Source organism: Vitis riparia, chromosome 4 (genome assembly GCF_004353265.1).
Source record: "Vitis riparia cultivar Riparia Gloire de Montpellier isolate 1030 chromosome 4, EGFV_Vit.rip_1.0, whole genome shotgun sequence".
In the NCBI taxonomy this organism is placed as follows: Eukaryota; Viridiplantae; Streptophyta; class Magnoliopsida; order Vitales; family Vitaceae; genus Vitis; species Vitis riparia.
The window spans coordinates 3,415,066-3,430,680 of NC_048434.1; the positions used below are offsets into that span (position 1 = coordinate 3,415,066).

A 15,615-nucleotide genomic window follows, 5' to 3' on the forward strand; every position below is an offset into this window, starting at 1 on the left:
TATAGTAAAGAAAATTCTAAGTTTATGAGAATCATTTCTTCCACTCCCTCCATCAAGCCATAGATGGATTAAATATTTATGAGACACAAAATCAGTGAGGGCATCATGTCTTCCACTCTTCTAAACTTTATTTTTTTCCTCATTGAGCTCTATATGATATTGGGTTAATTTGTTTTTTTTTAGTTAACTTAAGTTCAAAGTTTGATTAGACCTTCGTGGGGACGAAACTTTTTCGTGATTTAAAGTCGCATTCGTCCAAAATCCTTTTCATGATTCGACTACAACAAATGAAAATATATAATATTAATTAGTTTAATCACCGCTATTATTAAAATGTTATAAGTTGTAATTCTTCCTCACTATTCCTATTATTATATTTTTTGCCGACTATCTAAGATTGAACTAGAGTACTTGATCACCTCTTGAATATGAAGATTAAAAGATAGATCATATTTGAACTTTAGCTCCAAAAAATATTGATATTAAATAAACGGTTTTAAAACATTGTTTTTTTTGTCTAAAATTTGGATCAAAATTAATATAAAATTGCTATTTAGACTTTAGATTTTGGATATTAACCTTTTGTATTGAGAAAAGACATTTAAAATAAAATTTAACTTCAAAAAAAACATCTGAAAGACAAAGCCCAAGTTGTTGATTGATTTAGGGGCCAGTGTTCATTTCTCAGCATGCAAAACAACCGGACTGTTTTAGTTTTTTTCACATGGGTGTTCTTTCCAAATATGAAAAGACAATCCTACTAGCAAAAAGAGGCAAAGCATTAGCCTTTGTCCAAAGTGATTGAACCTTTGTATAGGAAAATGATTGGAAGTTTAATTTGACAGTACCTTGAAATATGTGGAAAACCTGTCATGAATTGATGTGGGTTTGCCACAAAAAAGCCTAAACAAAATCCCCATAATGCATCCACAAACAATAACAAGAGGGTGCCCATGAAAATGTACATATCACCCATCATTTCCATAGTCTCTTCTATCTACTTTCCATTAATTTTCATACCTAAGATCCCATCCAATTCTTATTTCCACAATTAGGAAAAATTGTTTTTCTAGTACTCCCTTGGAACTATTTTCGAGTAATATTTATTGAAATCCAAATTATATTGGAATTTACTATTACTAGTCACTAAAATTAAGAAGACTATACTAATTGATCGAGTCAATCTATAGAAAGAAAACCAAATTTTTTTTAGTGAGTGGATGATACAATCCCCACCAAATATTTGGAACACAACATCAATATCAATAGGAGGGTCTTAATAAAAGACTTGAAAAAGAGGCATTAGTGCACAAAAGGAGATTTTTAGATACACTTAGAAATGGCTCACATGTGAAGGGCCAAACTTAAAAAACTAAAGATAGTGGAGTACCTAGCCCACCAAAGGATAGGATTGGGGCTAGGTCGGTTCATAAAGCTATAAAGATGACCAAACTTTCCCTCCTAAATTTAAGTAGGGTGGCTCGCCAAACCATGGTTCATCACCCTATCTCATTTGAGGCTTCAAAAAAGAACAAGAATTGCTTCACTAAATAAAAAATAAAAAATAAAAAATAATGCTACAAGAGTTTAGAGTGGGCAAAATTTGGATGCTATATTCATTTAGGCTTCAATTAGGGTTGGTTGTTGATAGTTTCTTCTAATTTTCTTAAATATTAATTTTATAATTATAAAAAGGCTATTGCTAAATGACACCCTATTTTTAGGTATATCAAACTTGAAATCTTATCAACATTATTGTTAAGAAGGTTGAACAAACTTTTGATTCCATCTTTATTATTCATTCAATGAACTTTAAAAAATATCGGAGTTAAATGAAGAAAGTAGTAAAACAAAGTTTTCATTAAGTTAAAATGATTCAAATAATATGATTGATCAGAAAAATTGACCTCGAATACTAATATATGTACTTAGTTATTAGAATTAACAAAGAAAATTAATGACTTCTACACCGAGCCTTTTACAGAGAGGGGATTAGCAAGTCAAAACCATTCTCTCCAAAAGGCTCCGTTTAAAGTCATTTTCTTTGTTAATTATAGGTCATCATATTTTTTCTAATGATCTTGGCATGTGTTCCTTAATGAATGACGAATCTAAAGGCCTAGTGAGAAAAAACAAAAAAAAAAAATAGTGATGGGCTGAGGCCTGTAATCAATTTGTAACTTAGCTCGTTCAATATCTAAGAGTTTAGAAAAAAAAAAGCCCGGGCCCAGGCCTATAAACAACTATTTCATTTTTATTTTATTTTAAAGAAGATAAAAAGGACGGGGCTTGTTGGGTGTAATGGCGTTGAGGCCTATCTGAATCCAGGTTTGATCCTGTGTGTACGGACCTGTTAATAATGGGATGGGATAGGCCTTCTGACAAATGGCTGAGCCCAATCTTAACCAAACTGGAGAGGCAAATTCCTAGAATGGTGTTCTAAAGTTGGGCTTTATACAAAAGGTGTTTTTGGGGCAAAGATATTGGACTGAAAGCATAGCAGAAGCCCAGCCCAAAAAGGTATTTATGAATCGTTGAGGTTCATGGGAGAACAAATGTCAAAGAGGAAGAAATGTGTTACAGGTATATATTTTTTAAAAATTTAGTAACCATGTGCAAATAATTCAAATTTCATGCTCTTTTTTGGCTATGTTTGGTTCCCAAAAAATACAAAGAAAAGAAAAAAAATGCTAAGAAAAATGATTTTCTCATGTTTGATTGCCCTATGAAAAATATAAAAGAAAATCAAATATAATTAAAACTAATTAAAAACTTATGTTCTTTTAAATTATTTAATCTTTATATTGATGAGTTAAAATAAATAAAATGAGTTTGAAGTAACAAAAAAAATAATTTATTAATTTTTAATCTATTTTTTTATTTTCCTTCACTTTTTCTTTCCCTCGCATTTTTCTTCAAATTTTCCGGGAACCAAACATAGCCTTTTTTAGGTTCAAGGATGTAAACGGGTTGGGATGGAATGGAGGAAGGTTTCCCATTCCCATCTTTGCTTGTAAATTTATTCTCTATGAGATCAAATAGACACCGGATTGAACCCCCAAGGAAAAATGAAAATTGTTCACTTGAAGAGATCAGACCGACAACTTAATTGGCAAAAACCAAAGTCAAACAGATCATTAAATCGTTACAGTTACAGAAGCAAAACCTTGGCCAGAGACATTTAAGGGCAGTAGCAGTAGAGCTTCCTTCCTCCCACCCAAAATAGAGGAAAAAGGCAAAAATAAAAAATAAAAAAATGGTGATTTTTATTAAATATATGCTCCTATTAAATATTAATAACAAAAATTAAAAAGGGGGGATTTTTTCTGGCTCTAACAAGCCACATAGAATTAGATTTGACGTGTACCCATAAAGGGCCTCTTTAATACAATGTGTTAAGAGTCATTGTTATTATTTAATTCCCATATATCTTCTTATAAGCTCTTACGTACACAACCATCTTTCCTTAACTTCATTTGAAAAATTAAAAACCTTTTTAAAAAAGCTCTCTCTTCGATCCTTCAAAGCAAGATATGAGTGTAACTTAGGCATATTGATCCCACCCAATATGATGATTGAACGGATTTGAGTCATTTTGGGTTGGGCTTGACTAATATTTAAGTAATTCGAGTTTAATCTATACTCAATTCAATGTTTTTATGATATTTATGATATATATTATTCTATATAATAATATTTATTTATTTTTAAATATAAAATTATATTATATCATCTATTTTTTCATTATTTTAAAAAGATTTATAAATTTTTTTTTACTTTTTTATTATTATTTTAAAATTTTATCCCATTTATTATTTACATTTTTATAAATATACATTTTTTTTTATAAAAAAACATCATAGATGAATTTTAAATTTTACGGTTGAATCAACCTAATTGACTTTAGTATAATCCTATCAATCTAAGCTTAAAGAAATGGGATTGAGTTGTGTACTTTAGGTTAGAAGTTGGATTAGATTAGACTTGGATAGAATGTTTTTTAATTTCGATTAAATTTGGGTTAATTAACTACTATTGTTACATTGAATTTTCACTTAGGTACTTCTAGAACGTTTTTTAATTTTTATATTTCACTATATGTTTTCGTGTCATCTATTCATTGGTTAAAGTTGTAGTTGTTCCTATCAGAAGAATATTCTCTAAAACTATATTACTGTATTCATAATCATCTATTCATTGGTTAAAGTTGTAGTTGTTCCTATTAGAAGAATATTCTCTAAAACTATATTACTATATTCATAAGAGTACGATCATGTATCCATATTCTTATGAATACGATTTAACAGTCGTATTCTTAAGAACACAATTAGAAGTTCGTGTTCTTCATAACATGACCTATTAGTTGTGTTCAACATGGTTAGTATACGTTTACTCGTAGTGGTATTTCAAGACACAGCTTTTAGCTGGTTCATATTCACTGTAGTGCCCACTTCAACTTCAACTCCATCAATTTGCCAATTAATGTTCCATAGAGAGACCCTTCAGCGAGAAACCGCCTGACCTCACTCCTCATCAATTTCAAAGGACTGGGACTTCTCCAGTACTATCACAATGAATATTGTTCTGGAAGGTGTTTGCCCAATCCCATGCATCTCTTTTCAAGATATACATGTGCGATTAAAAAAACCCAAAAAGCCAAGGCCTAACGATGCTAAACGTGGGATGGCTTAATCAATAAAGAGACATGCCTCCTATCTTCTCAACTGCCCACTAAAAACTCCAATAAATTTGGGTGGTTGTTAGTTTAGATTGGTCCAAAAGTCTAAGCAATTATGATTTTATGAACCGCCCTTTCTGATCCCTTTTTCCTTCATTCAGTGAACAAACCCAAAGACAAAGCAGAAGGTGTAATCACTGACTCACATACCCTTTTGTTTCTTCATGGTACTTCCATTACAGAAATAACTTAGTATTATTATTAATTTGATGAAATCTCTCACCTTCTATCTTTCACACCATTTCTGCCATTTGGCCCAATTGCTTCCAGAGCATTCAATGGGTTTAAATGTGTGGTAGTTGGAAGCAATTAAACTGGTCTTGAATGTAGGTGGTGTGTTACTTTCTATTTTCCTTTTACACTCAGCAATTCTCTTATAAATGTTGCAATCCACTTGGCAGATTCCCATTCTAGCCTAGCTTGCTATCAGTCCTTGTATCCCTCCTAGTATTATAGTTTTCTGTCCTAGTTTCAGAGCTTTAATGGAGTTTCATCTCCTACCCATCCTTGCTCTTATCTCTGTAAGCTTTTCAAAATAAGCATTTTTTTTTTGTTTTTAGTTCATGTTTCTTTTAATCTACATATGTTTAAGCAGGTAATGAATTAATTTCTCTAACCTTTTTTATACAGCTAGTAGTGGCAGCAGGCCATGCTGCTCTACCTACTGAAGTCTACTGGAATTCAGTTCTGCCAAACACTGCCATGCCAAAAGCTATCAGGGATATTCTTCGGCCAGGTTCTCACAGAATCCGGCAATTCCTCTATCAGTTTTGACACTGTTTGTTAGTCAAGAATATATATATATATATATATGTATATGCATGGAAGCACTTCTAATCTTTTTAGTACTTAAAATTTTGATCAAAAGAGTTGTTTTCAAGTGCCAGAAAAGCTAGAAATGCTCAGTGGAAACGCTTTGTAGAGTCAGTAACCTGTAAGACAAAATTAAGCACTCACCATGTATTCTTGAATTCAATGGATTTGCAGATCTTATGGAAGAAAAAGGCACTTCCGTAAGTGTAGGGAAGGGCGGGGTAAATGTCCATGCAGGAAAAGGCAAATCCGGAGGCGGTACCACTGTCGGGGTGGGCAAAGGCACTGGGGTAAATGTTCACGCAGGAAAAGGAAAACCTGGAGGTGGCACCACTGTTGGCGTCGGCAAAGGAGGAGTATCTGTTAACGCAGGCCACAAGGGAAAGCATGTATATGTTGGTGTTGGTAAAGGGAAAAAATCACCCTTCGATTACAACTATGCTGCTACTGAGGATCAGCTCCATGATGATCCGAATGTAGCTCTTTTCTTCTTTGAGAAGAACATGCAACCTGGGACAAAGATGGAGTTGCACTTCATTAGGGATGCAAATCTAGCCACCTTCTTGCCTCGTCAAGTTGCCAACTCCATACCTTTTTCATCCAAAAAATTCCCAGAAATTCTGAACGAGTTCTCCATAAAACCAGAATCAGAAGAAGCTGAGACAATCAAGAACACAATCAGAGAGTGTGAGGAGCCTGGGATTAAAGGAGAGGAAAAGTATTGTGCAACTTCACTAGAATCCATGGTTGATTTCAGCACCTCAAAGCTTGGAAAAGGTGTTCAGGTGATTTCAACAGAGGTGGAGAATGAAACCCAGAAGCAGCAGTACACAATTACAACTGGGGTGAAGAAGCTGGCAGGTGACAAAGCTGTGGTGTGTCACAAGCAGAGCTATCCCTATGCAGTGTTTTACTGCCACAAGACTCAGACCACAAGGGCTTATATGGTTCCCTTGGTGGGTGCTGATGGGTCCAAAGTTAAAGCAGTAGCTGTGTGCCATACAGACACATCGGCATGGAACCCCAAGCATTTGGCTTTTCAAGTGCTCAAAGTTAAGCCAGGAACTGTTCCAATCTGCCATTTCCTTCCTGAGGATCACGTTGTCTGGGTTCCAAAATAGAAATCTGCAGAAAGGACTTGAGATTTGTTAGTTCCGCACATCATTCGGTGTATCGTACTAGTTTGAAATTCTGTATGTTTGGTATTTACGTCTGTAGTACTTCAAACCCCATTGCCATATGATTATATATAAATATATATGAGTCATATTATTCCCTAGTAGACATTCTCTGCTTGTTTGTTAGTGCTATTTTTAACTAGCCTTAATGGGAGTGAAAATTACCTAGTTGACTACATTCCGTTGATTACTATCACGTAACGAAAATTGCCTAGCTGAGTAAAAATTATGATTTTAAAACTTTTTGTAACGAGTATGAGATTGAACACTTATAAAATACTTATAAAAGAAAACTAAAACTTTGTAAGCAATGATCGAAACAGTGCTAAATAAAAACAATTTACTTAAATATTTTCAAGTTGAACAATTAATACGTGTTTTTTTAAATATATATAGAATTTTAATACAATCTATTTTAAAGAGAATATATACCCTATGAACTTGGAAAAATGAGAAACTATTAATTATTTTAAAGGTTTTGGATGCATTTGTTTTATTATCGATCTTAAAGAAAATTTGACAAAATTCCATTCAAAATATGTTGAAATTTATTATTATTATTATTATTATTATTTATCTTCAACAAGGCTTATATAATTTTCAGCAAATTAAAAGAACCTTTGTAGTGGAGGAGTCCATTCATGCTTTCGTTGATGAGTCTAACCCATCTCTTTTGGATGGTGCAAAAGTTGATGATCTGCTAGACTTTGATTAAGAGATCATGAAAAGATTAAAAATTGATGAATCTCAATTACAATAAGTAGATAAGATAGAAGTAAAGGAAGAACAATGACCTCTTGCACTATCATTATCACAAGGAGAAATAAGCCCAAGCTAAGATCTTATGGGAGTTGAAGTTTGTTACTCATCATCTATTAAGATTGAATAGTAGGTAATCTATTTAATAGGGTAAGAACCAGACGATTCCTTAGAAAAATTTGTAATAATATTTTTGTTTTGTCTCAAATTTGAACAAAATGAGTCTTTATAAATCAAATGTATAAAAATAACATCATTATTATAAGCAAAAGCTAGATTACTAGTATAAGATTTAACCAAGAAGAAGAAATTGATTATGAGGAAACATTTTCTCCAATTGCTAGATTAAAAGTTATTAGGATGTTATTGGATTTTGCATGCTATAAAAATTTTATCTTATACCCAATGGATGTAAAAAGTGATTTCTTAAATGATTATACTATGGAAGAAGTTTATGTATAACAACCTCATAGTTTTAAAAATATTGAATTTTTAACCCATGTTTTTAAATTTAAAAATACACTTCATGGTTCAAAACAAGCTCTTATAACATAATATTAAAGATTAAACAAGTTTTTACAAGAAAATGGTTTTAAAATGACAATATTGATAGTACTACAGTCTTCGTTAAAACCAAAGAAGATGATATACTCTTAGTTCAATTTTGTATAAATGATATTATATTTGGAATACTAAACACTATTCTTAGTAAAAAAAATTCTAAATGTATACATTGTGAGTTTGAAATAATCAACATGATGGAGCTTAACTTCCTTCTCGAACTTCAAATCAAATAATCAAAGGAGATGATTTTCATAAACTAATCAAAATATATATATAAAAGACCTCCAAGAGATGAAAAGATCATGGTTACTCCATTGAATTTATCCATCAAGCTTGATAAGGTTAAGTCATTGACCCTACATGTCATAGAGAAATGATTGATTCATTATTTTACCTTGTCGCTAGTAAATTAGATCGATGTTATGTTTAATGCTTGTTAGGGTGCTAGATTTCAATCATGTTATAAAGAATTACATCTTTTATTACTGTTAGAAGAATACTTACCTAAGTGAACTTTTTTTTTTTTTTTGTCTAATTAGCTATTTGGATGCAAATTTTATTGATTGTAAAATTGATAGAAAAACCATTAGTGATAGTTTTTTTACTTCTTAAGTCATTCACTTGTTGTCACTTATTTAGAAAGCTGAATTTACCGGTGTTAGTTTCTATTATGCTCAAATTTTATGGATAAAACAAACCTTGCATGAATGCTCATGTACCTATTAAATATGATAACATTGTGCTATAAGCATCTCTAAAATTTCTCAATACTCTAAAACAAAGCATGTTGAAATTAGGTGTCACTTCCTTAGAGATTATGCATAAAAAGGTGACATTATATATACTTGAATTGGTTGGACAAATGATGAATTAATAGATATCTTCACTAAACCATTAAATGAGGATATGTATATATATATATATATATATATATATATATATATATATATATATATATATATATATATTAACCATTAGAAGAGAATTAAGTTTCATTGAAGTTTAAAAAGTATTCATGTTTACTCAACCAAATACGTGTTTCATAAATTTTGAAAATTGAACATCTATATAATTGTTGATTACACCAATTTTGAAGGCATGATTGTTTGCATGCTGTATTTTGATTCAAACCTCAAATTTGAAAATTTCTTATTGGATTAAAACACTCATCTATGGTCAATTTAACCTCATAACAATATCCCCACAACATATTTTCAACATATTTAAGAAATGAACCATCATTCTCACTTGATTTTATGGAGCCATTATCACTTACGGGTTTATGATGGTTGGAGAAGACTATTGCATGCATGTTAATCGATATAAGGATAAGTTTCCCCATCTTATCTTTCTATAATGATGTTATTTTATTGGATGAAAATAACAAAACGACGAGTTTCACCAATTATCATTCACTTTTGAGAAGAAGTAGATGAGTGAAGAAAACTATGTCATAGAGTTAAGGTCTTAAGGAATTGTTCAAAAAGACTTCTTAGTTCGTCTCAACCAAACTTATATAAAGAAAATTTTGGAACAATTTTAGATGGAAATTTGCAAACCTATAGACTCACTTATTGAGAGAGGGGAGGGTCTTAATCCTGAATATGTGTCCTAAGATTGCCAATAAAAAGGAAAAAGATGGTCTAAATTTCCTATCCTGGTGCCATTGACAGCTTAATGTACATCCTATGATCAATGTATACCCATATTGACATTTGTTATTAAGTTAATAAATTTTAATTAGATCTTAGTACTCTTAGAAGACGATGAAGCATATGCTTCAACATTTAGAAGTACAAAAGACCGTATACTTTGTTATTAGGGATCAATTTTTGTGCTTGATTGGTTATAGTTACATTATTGGATAAGTGACCTGGATGACCGCAGATTGACACCTGGATGATATCATATCTTGGAGCAGCAGGAAATAATCCTGAATTACACCATCTCGGATGGAAACAATGTAATACATCCCTCAGATGTCATGAAATCATCACTAAATTATTTTGCTTCAACACGGCACTCTAAATACTCAATCTCTCACCACCCACCCCCCTCTCAGTCTCCATCCCATCAGTGCCATTTATCTAACAGCATTTAATTCATGTAAGCAAGGGTAGTTGAAGAAATTAAAGTAGTCATCGATACAGGTGATGTGTTGCATTACATCCCTTGTACTTCTCTTCATGAAAATTAAGCGTTCAGATTCTTGGCCCCTCTTGGTAGTATTGCTTTCTTCTGTAGTTGCAAAGAGCAGTAAATGTATGTGGGATTTAGTTTTTCTCTGGATATAGTTCTTAAGATAAGAAGATAGCTGGTTATAATTTTATGGTTGGTCTTTTATCCTCTACCTCCATATGAGAATCTGACAAGAATTTGTCTTATATTTTGATGCAGATAGCAGTGCAAGCAAGCCATGCAGCTCTACCTTCTGAAGTCTACTGGAGCTCAGTGCTGCCAAACACTCCAGTGCCAAAAGCTTTCCGGGATATTCACCAGCCAGGTTCTCACAGAATATGTTATGTTTGTTAGCCTAGAATAGATAGGAAAATGAAGAGCTAGAAAAGATAAACATGAAATATTCTTATGACAGAAAGGAGTTAAAGAGAAGAAAAGGAAATTTAACAAGAATCAAAGTTTGGAATGAATGTTTTATCAGCACCCATACAGAGCATTTGGGTGCATGGGAACACTAGTTACACCACCACCATCAGATTAATTTATACATAGCAGTGTAGTGTTGATGGACTTTAATTTCCAAAGAATGGCAATCATAATTTGTCATGTTCAGTGGTTTTGTTGAGTTGAAAAGAGAACAGATTTTATTCCAAACTCAGGAATGAAAAGGCCCTACCAAATTTTGAGCTAATTTGCAAGACAAATATATTTCTCCTTTGTTTGAGCAGGTCACTCACCTTGTATTATCCAATTCACTGATTTGCAGACTTCATGGAAGACAAAAGCACTTCTGCAAGTGGAGGCCGGGATGAGTTGGGTAAATGTTGATGCAGCGAAAGGAAAACCGGGGGGTGTTTCTGTGAGTAAAGCGCACAAGGGAAAGATCCATTGTGTTAACTCAACCACACATGAACAGAAATTAAAAAGGATGAGATTTTAACGTATTTTGGGGGGATGATCCTTAAGTCCGTTGAATGCACCAATGCTTAAAAATCCACTGGTCAAACGAAGACAAAAAATTATAATGGTTGTAGTCCACACAATTCTCTCTTAGACTAAACCTTCAAGCTCATCATTCAATAAAAAGAAGAAATTTACTCCTGTCATAAAATTTATTAGGCTTCATTATCCATCATATTGGAGTTAAGTAAGGGAATAAAACTTGAATATTTTTAAATTATTGAATCTTTTATAAAAATAATTTATTAATTTTTTTTTTCATTTTACTTTTCCAATTTATTTTCCTTATATTTTCTCTGGAATTTTCTGACATAACCTATATGTTTGATATTTATATGACCACCATATGATTACATATAAACAAGATGTGCATTGTATACTTTTGAGTAGGCTTTCTCTTCTTGTTCTTGGTGCTATGCATGTTTAACTTAACCCTGATGGCTGTGTGTAAATTCTTTAGGAGTTCCCTTTTCTTAGTAAGAATCTTACAAGGACTATATAAGCAATTCTAGAAAAATAATAGCTATCATTAACAGGATATACCAATACAAACAAACACCAAAGTTTCTTTTACATCAAATCATGTTCCTGAATATCATTAACCTTCTCTCAGCTGCAGGTTTCTAAGAACAAGACAGACCTCCCTTGATATAATATAACCACCATCCACTAACTTGTACAAAATTACTCATTCAAACAGTAGAATGATTTCAATCCTATCATTAAATTTCACGTTTTATATCTGGGTTGATCTCTCAAGCATTCATCCATCCTCCTAGAGCATTCTAGCACCAAAAGGCTGTAGGTTTACTCACTGGTTGTGCTCAGTCTGAACAAACATTGTCATGCATGGGCATGTAATTCCTACCATATTTTGTCATTCCAGCAGAAGCTTCAACATGTATAACCATATTAACGCAAGAACACGAAGATTAAACAATTTATTCAAGATACACAAGATTTTAACGTGGTTTAATCAATAAGAAGTACCACCATGGATGAGAGAGAAATGATAGAGAATATTATAAAAAACCAAAAACAAATATAACTATTAGTCCTGAAGAGCCTTCTTACTCCATTATGTCTCCCATTATTCTTCATATTTTTATCCATTCTCATTTAGTCTTCAGAACTTATCTCATGTTATCTCATTTCATGACTTTTTAATCCTTTTCAAAGTTCAGTACTGGAAAATCCTGCTTTCACAAGGGGAAAAAAAAAGAAGAAAAAAACCCCACCATACTTCTTTGTCTTCTGTAGGTTTAGGTTACTTGAGGGCTCATGCAAAATATGTTCCTAGCTGTCTCACATTCATTCATAGTTGGCATATATATCTTTCTCTTGAAAAAAATAAATTATTTAAGATTTCCTATGTTCATGTCCAATATTTCCTAATCCCTTGTGTTGTTATTATAAAATAAGAAAGGTTAGTAGAAATATCTTTATAGATATTTTATGTCATGAGGAGAAAAAGTCTTGAAATGAGATAAGACATTAAAAGGAACGGATGCCGAGTTCCTCCATTAGTGCAGCAGAGGAAGACGAAGTTATAGGCAGTAGGCAAAGGACTACCCTCATTATGTAACTTCTTCTCACCTTTCAGCATGAACATGAATTGGCAATAGTGAATTAAATTCTTTAGAGCCTCTAGTACAAGCTTGGATATCACAATTAATATGTCCTAGCTATTTATCCACAACTCTTAACAAAGTTTTAACCATAGAATAAACTTCTGCCATAACTCAATGAAATCTACTAAGATATGTCTTTTCTACATCAAAAAGAGAAATATATTACTTGGTAATTCTTTCCCAAAATTTAAACACTTCCTGCAGTACCCAATGACAAATGTTGGATGGTTTGTTGTGGTTGCACCCTTGGACAAGCTATTGGTTTTCTTCACATAAATGAGGACTTGCAAATTTGTAGGGAAAGAAATAAGAAAAACAGGGCAAAAACAGGGCACACTAGGGAAATGTGAACTGAAGCTTCCATATTTTCAGATTTTTCAGATGCAAATATAAGAAGCTTGCTCAACAAACTTCTTTCTTTCCATCCAAGCCCTCTTGCTGTCAGGATTACAACCATAGATCAAAAGATAACTTAACTATAGTCAAAATATTAAAGCAAAGTACAGTACATTAACTCATCGACAACAAAAGATCGACTGAAGCATTACTGAAATTAAAAAGAAAAAAAAAATTACTATTATGATAATCCACAGGCCATAATGGTTCCTTTTCGGTTTATGGTGGTCTTATGAGCAGAGAATCAATATCATCTACCCTATGCTATGTCATCTCTGATCAATATCAGCTACTATGATTTGAAGAAGGAAACCAGAATAGTTATGCCTCATTAAAATTGAAGACAAAAACTCTCAACCACCCACTAACCCTAATAAGTCAAGTAGTTGCAAGTCCAAGCAACTGAGAGCTACCCAGTTTTCATATTTTAACAACTTTCAATCATTCAAGAAGGCATTACCAAACTAATAAGAAAAATCATCCTGAAGGGATTGTTTTGGTTTAACATGGCACTGTAAATTAGTTCACGATCTCTGGCAATCTCTCACTCTCTACTCCATCTGTGCCATATATCTAACTGCATTAATTCATGCAAGCAAGGGCAGTTGGAGAAATAATTAAACTATTCATCAGTATAGGCGGTTGTGTAGGGTTAGTCCCATGCACTCTTCTTTCCATCAGAGCTAAGCTTTCAGTTCCTGTCACCTCTTAGTAGTGTAGCTTTCTCTGGGTATGTATATTTCTTAAAATTTGGATGCAGCTAGCAGTGCCAGCAAGCCATACTGCTCTACCTTCTAAAGTGTACTGGAATTCAGTACTGCTGCCAATGCCCAAGGATTCAGAAATATCCTTGTCCAGGTTCTCCTAGAATCCAAAAATTCCTCTATATGTTTTAACATTATGTTTGCTAAGGAGGCATAGAAAAGCAGGAACAAAAATAAATGATAAATTGGATTGGAATGACCAGTGATGAACCAATCTATGCGGTATGATTTTGTTATATATGTGCAGCAATGCATAGACTCGAATTTAAGGGAGAAATTGTTAGATATGCAACAATGCTATTTCATGAATATATGACAGTTAAAAAATGACCTAGACTAGGTGTATAAGGCTTCAAGATGACTACCTTGTGTGAGATAGGTCAAAGTCTATTATGAATGTGAATGAGTGTGATGTTGAACTCCATAACAAAGATGAGTTTGTTTGATGTCATTGATAATCAATTAATTTTTACGTAAAATAACTAGGTCCTTGATCCTAACAGATTCATCATTCACCAAATCACCTATAGTTTAATATATATATACTCATATAAAAAATAAAAATTTTAGATCTTTACCCTTCCACGCACCAATAAATGAACAAAAAAGGTTGAGGTCGGCATCCTTCACAAACATCATATTCATTTGCAACATCTTTGCGATGTTGCAAATATCACCTTCTTATAGTATTTCATCTTTCCCATATTATGAGTACGTGATAGAGTTCCTTTCGCTAATAAGAAGTAACAAAAGGAAATAGAACATAAAGGTTAACATATTTTAATGCATTATTATCCATAGATCAAAATGTTCCATGTTTTTTTTGTATACCTATACCTTGACCCAAACACCACTATGGTGTTCAAAATGTACAAAATGTGGGGTTAAATTGGCCCATTTTATAAACATAAAAAAGTTATAGGCATATTTTCTTCTTGTTGTAAGTACTCTTTTATTTAGTTTTTTAAGAAGGGTAAAATCCCAAGTCCCGACAAGTCCCAAGCCACAATGCCAAAATCAAGTTAAGGCCTAAGCTTTCCAAGATTCAACTCATACCAAGTTCTAAGCCCAAACTCAACCCAAATCAAGTTGAGATCGAAAACTCTAGTTAAAACTCAAACTATATTAGGACTCAAATCAAAATTTTTTCTAACTCTTGATCAATAACCCTAAAAAGGAGGAATTAAAGAATAACGCAATAATTGTATTCTCATTTTTATAAATTGATAAAATTCTTAACTTGCTCATATTTTTCTCATTTAAGAGAAATTCATGTGACGACCATTTTGAATAGCACTTAAAAGGATATTTTAGAGTTTACATCAGTCATATCTCCCTCCATACATTTTTATCGCCTACTTTATTTTCTTTTATGACAAGGAGAAATGGCTAATGTATTGACAACACTTAGAAAATAATGCAAATGAAATTTTAAGTATTTTCAAACATGTAAATAAAATTTTATCAAAATGTGAATTTTTATTTTATACTTTCTTTTTTAATCAAATGAGTATTTCAAAAACATAATTTTTCCTAGAGCTAACTTTAAAATTACGAAATCTCATATTTAATTTTTTTTTTAAAATTATTATTAAATGTCTTTACTTTTCATTCTAAAAGCAAGTAATTTTCGA

The 15,615-nt window shown here is 32.3% G+C and overlaps 1 protein-coding gene and 1 long non-coding RNA gene across 2 annotated transcripts; both read left to right on the plus strand.

Annotated features, from left to right (window-relative positions):
* The first annotated feature begins 5,145 nt into the window (after nucleotides 1–5,145).
* Nucleotides 5,146–6,835, plus strand: LOC117913200 (BURP domain protein RD22-like). The gene is made up of 3 exons (XM_034828165.1): nucleotides 5,146–5,259; nucleotides 5,369–5,474; nucleotides 5,726–6,835. Exons 1-3 carry the CDS (start codon nucleotides 5,221–5,223, stop codon nucleotides 6,670–6,672), a joined length of 1,092 nt encoding a protein of 363 aa, XP_034684056.1. The 5' UTR covers nucleotides 5,146–5,220; the 3' UTR covers nucleotides 6,673–6,835.
* Nucleotides 6,836–10,229: 3,394 nt separating this feature from the next.
* Nucleotides 10,230–11,399, plus strand: LOC117913695. Its single transcript, XR_004651142.1, has 3 exons — nucleotides 10,230–10,314; nucleotides 10,450–10,555; nucleotides 10,997–11,399. It is a non-coding gene; the product is annotated as an uncharacterized LOC117913695 (long non-coding RNA).
* Nucleotides 11,400–15,615: the final 4,216 nt, after the last annotated feature.

Bases quoted from the DNA above. Each gene is read 5' to 3' on its own strand.
- LOC117913200 (XM_034828165.1), top strand. From the start codon at position 5,221: ATGGAGTTTCATCTCCTACCCATCCTTGCTCTTATCTCT. The intron at 5,260-5,368 runs GTAAGCTTTTCA...TTTTTTATACAG, and splicing joins CCATCCTTGCTCTTATCTCT to CTAGTAGTGGCAGCAGGCCA. The intron at 5,475-5,725 runs GTTCTCACAGAA...ATGGATTTGCAG, and splicing joins CAGGGATATTCTTCGGCCAG to ATCTTATGGAAGAAAAAGGC.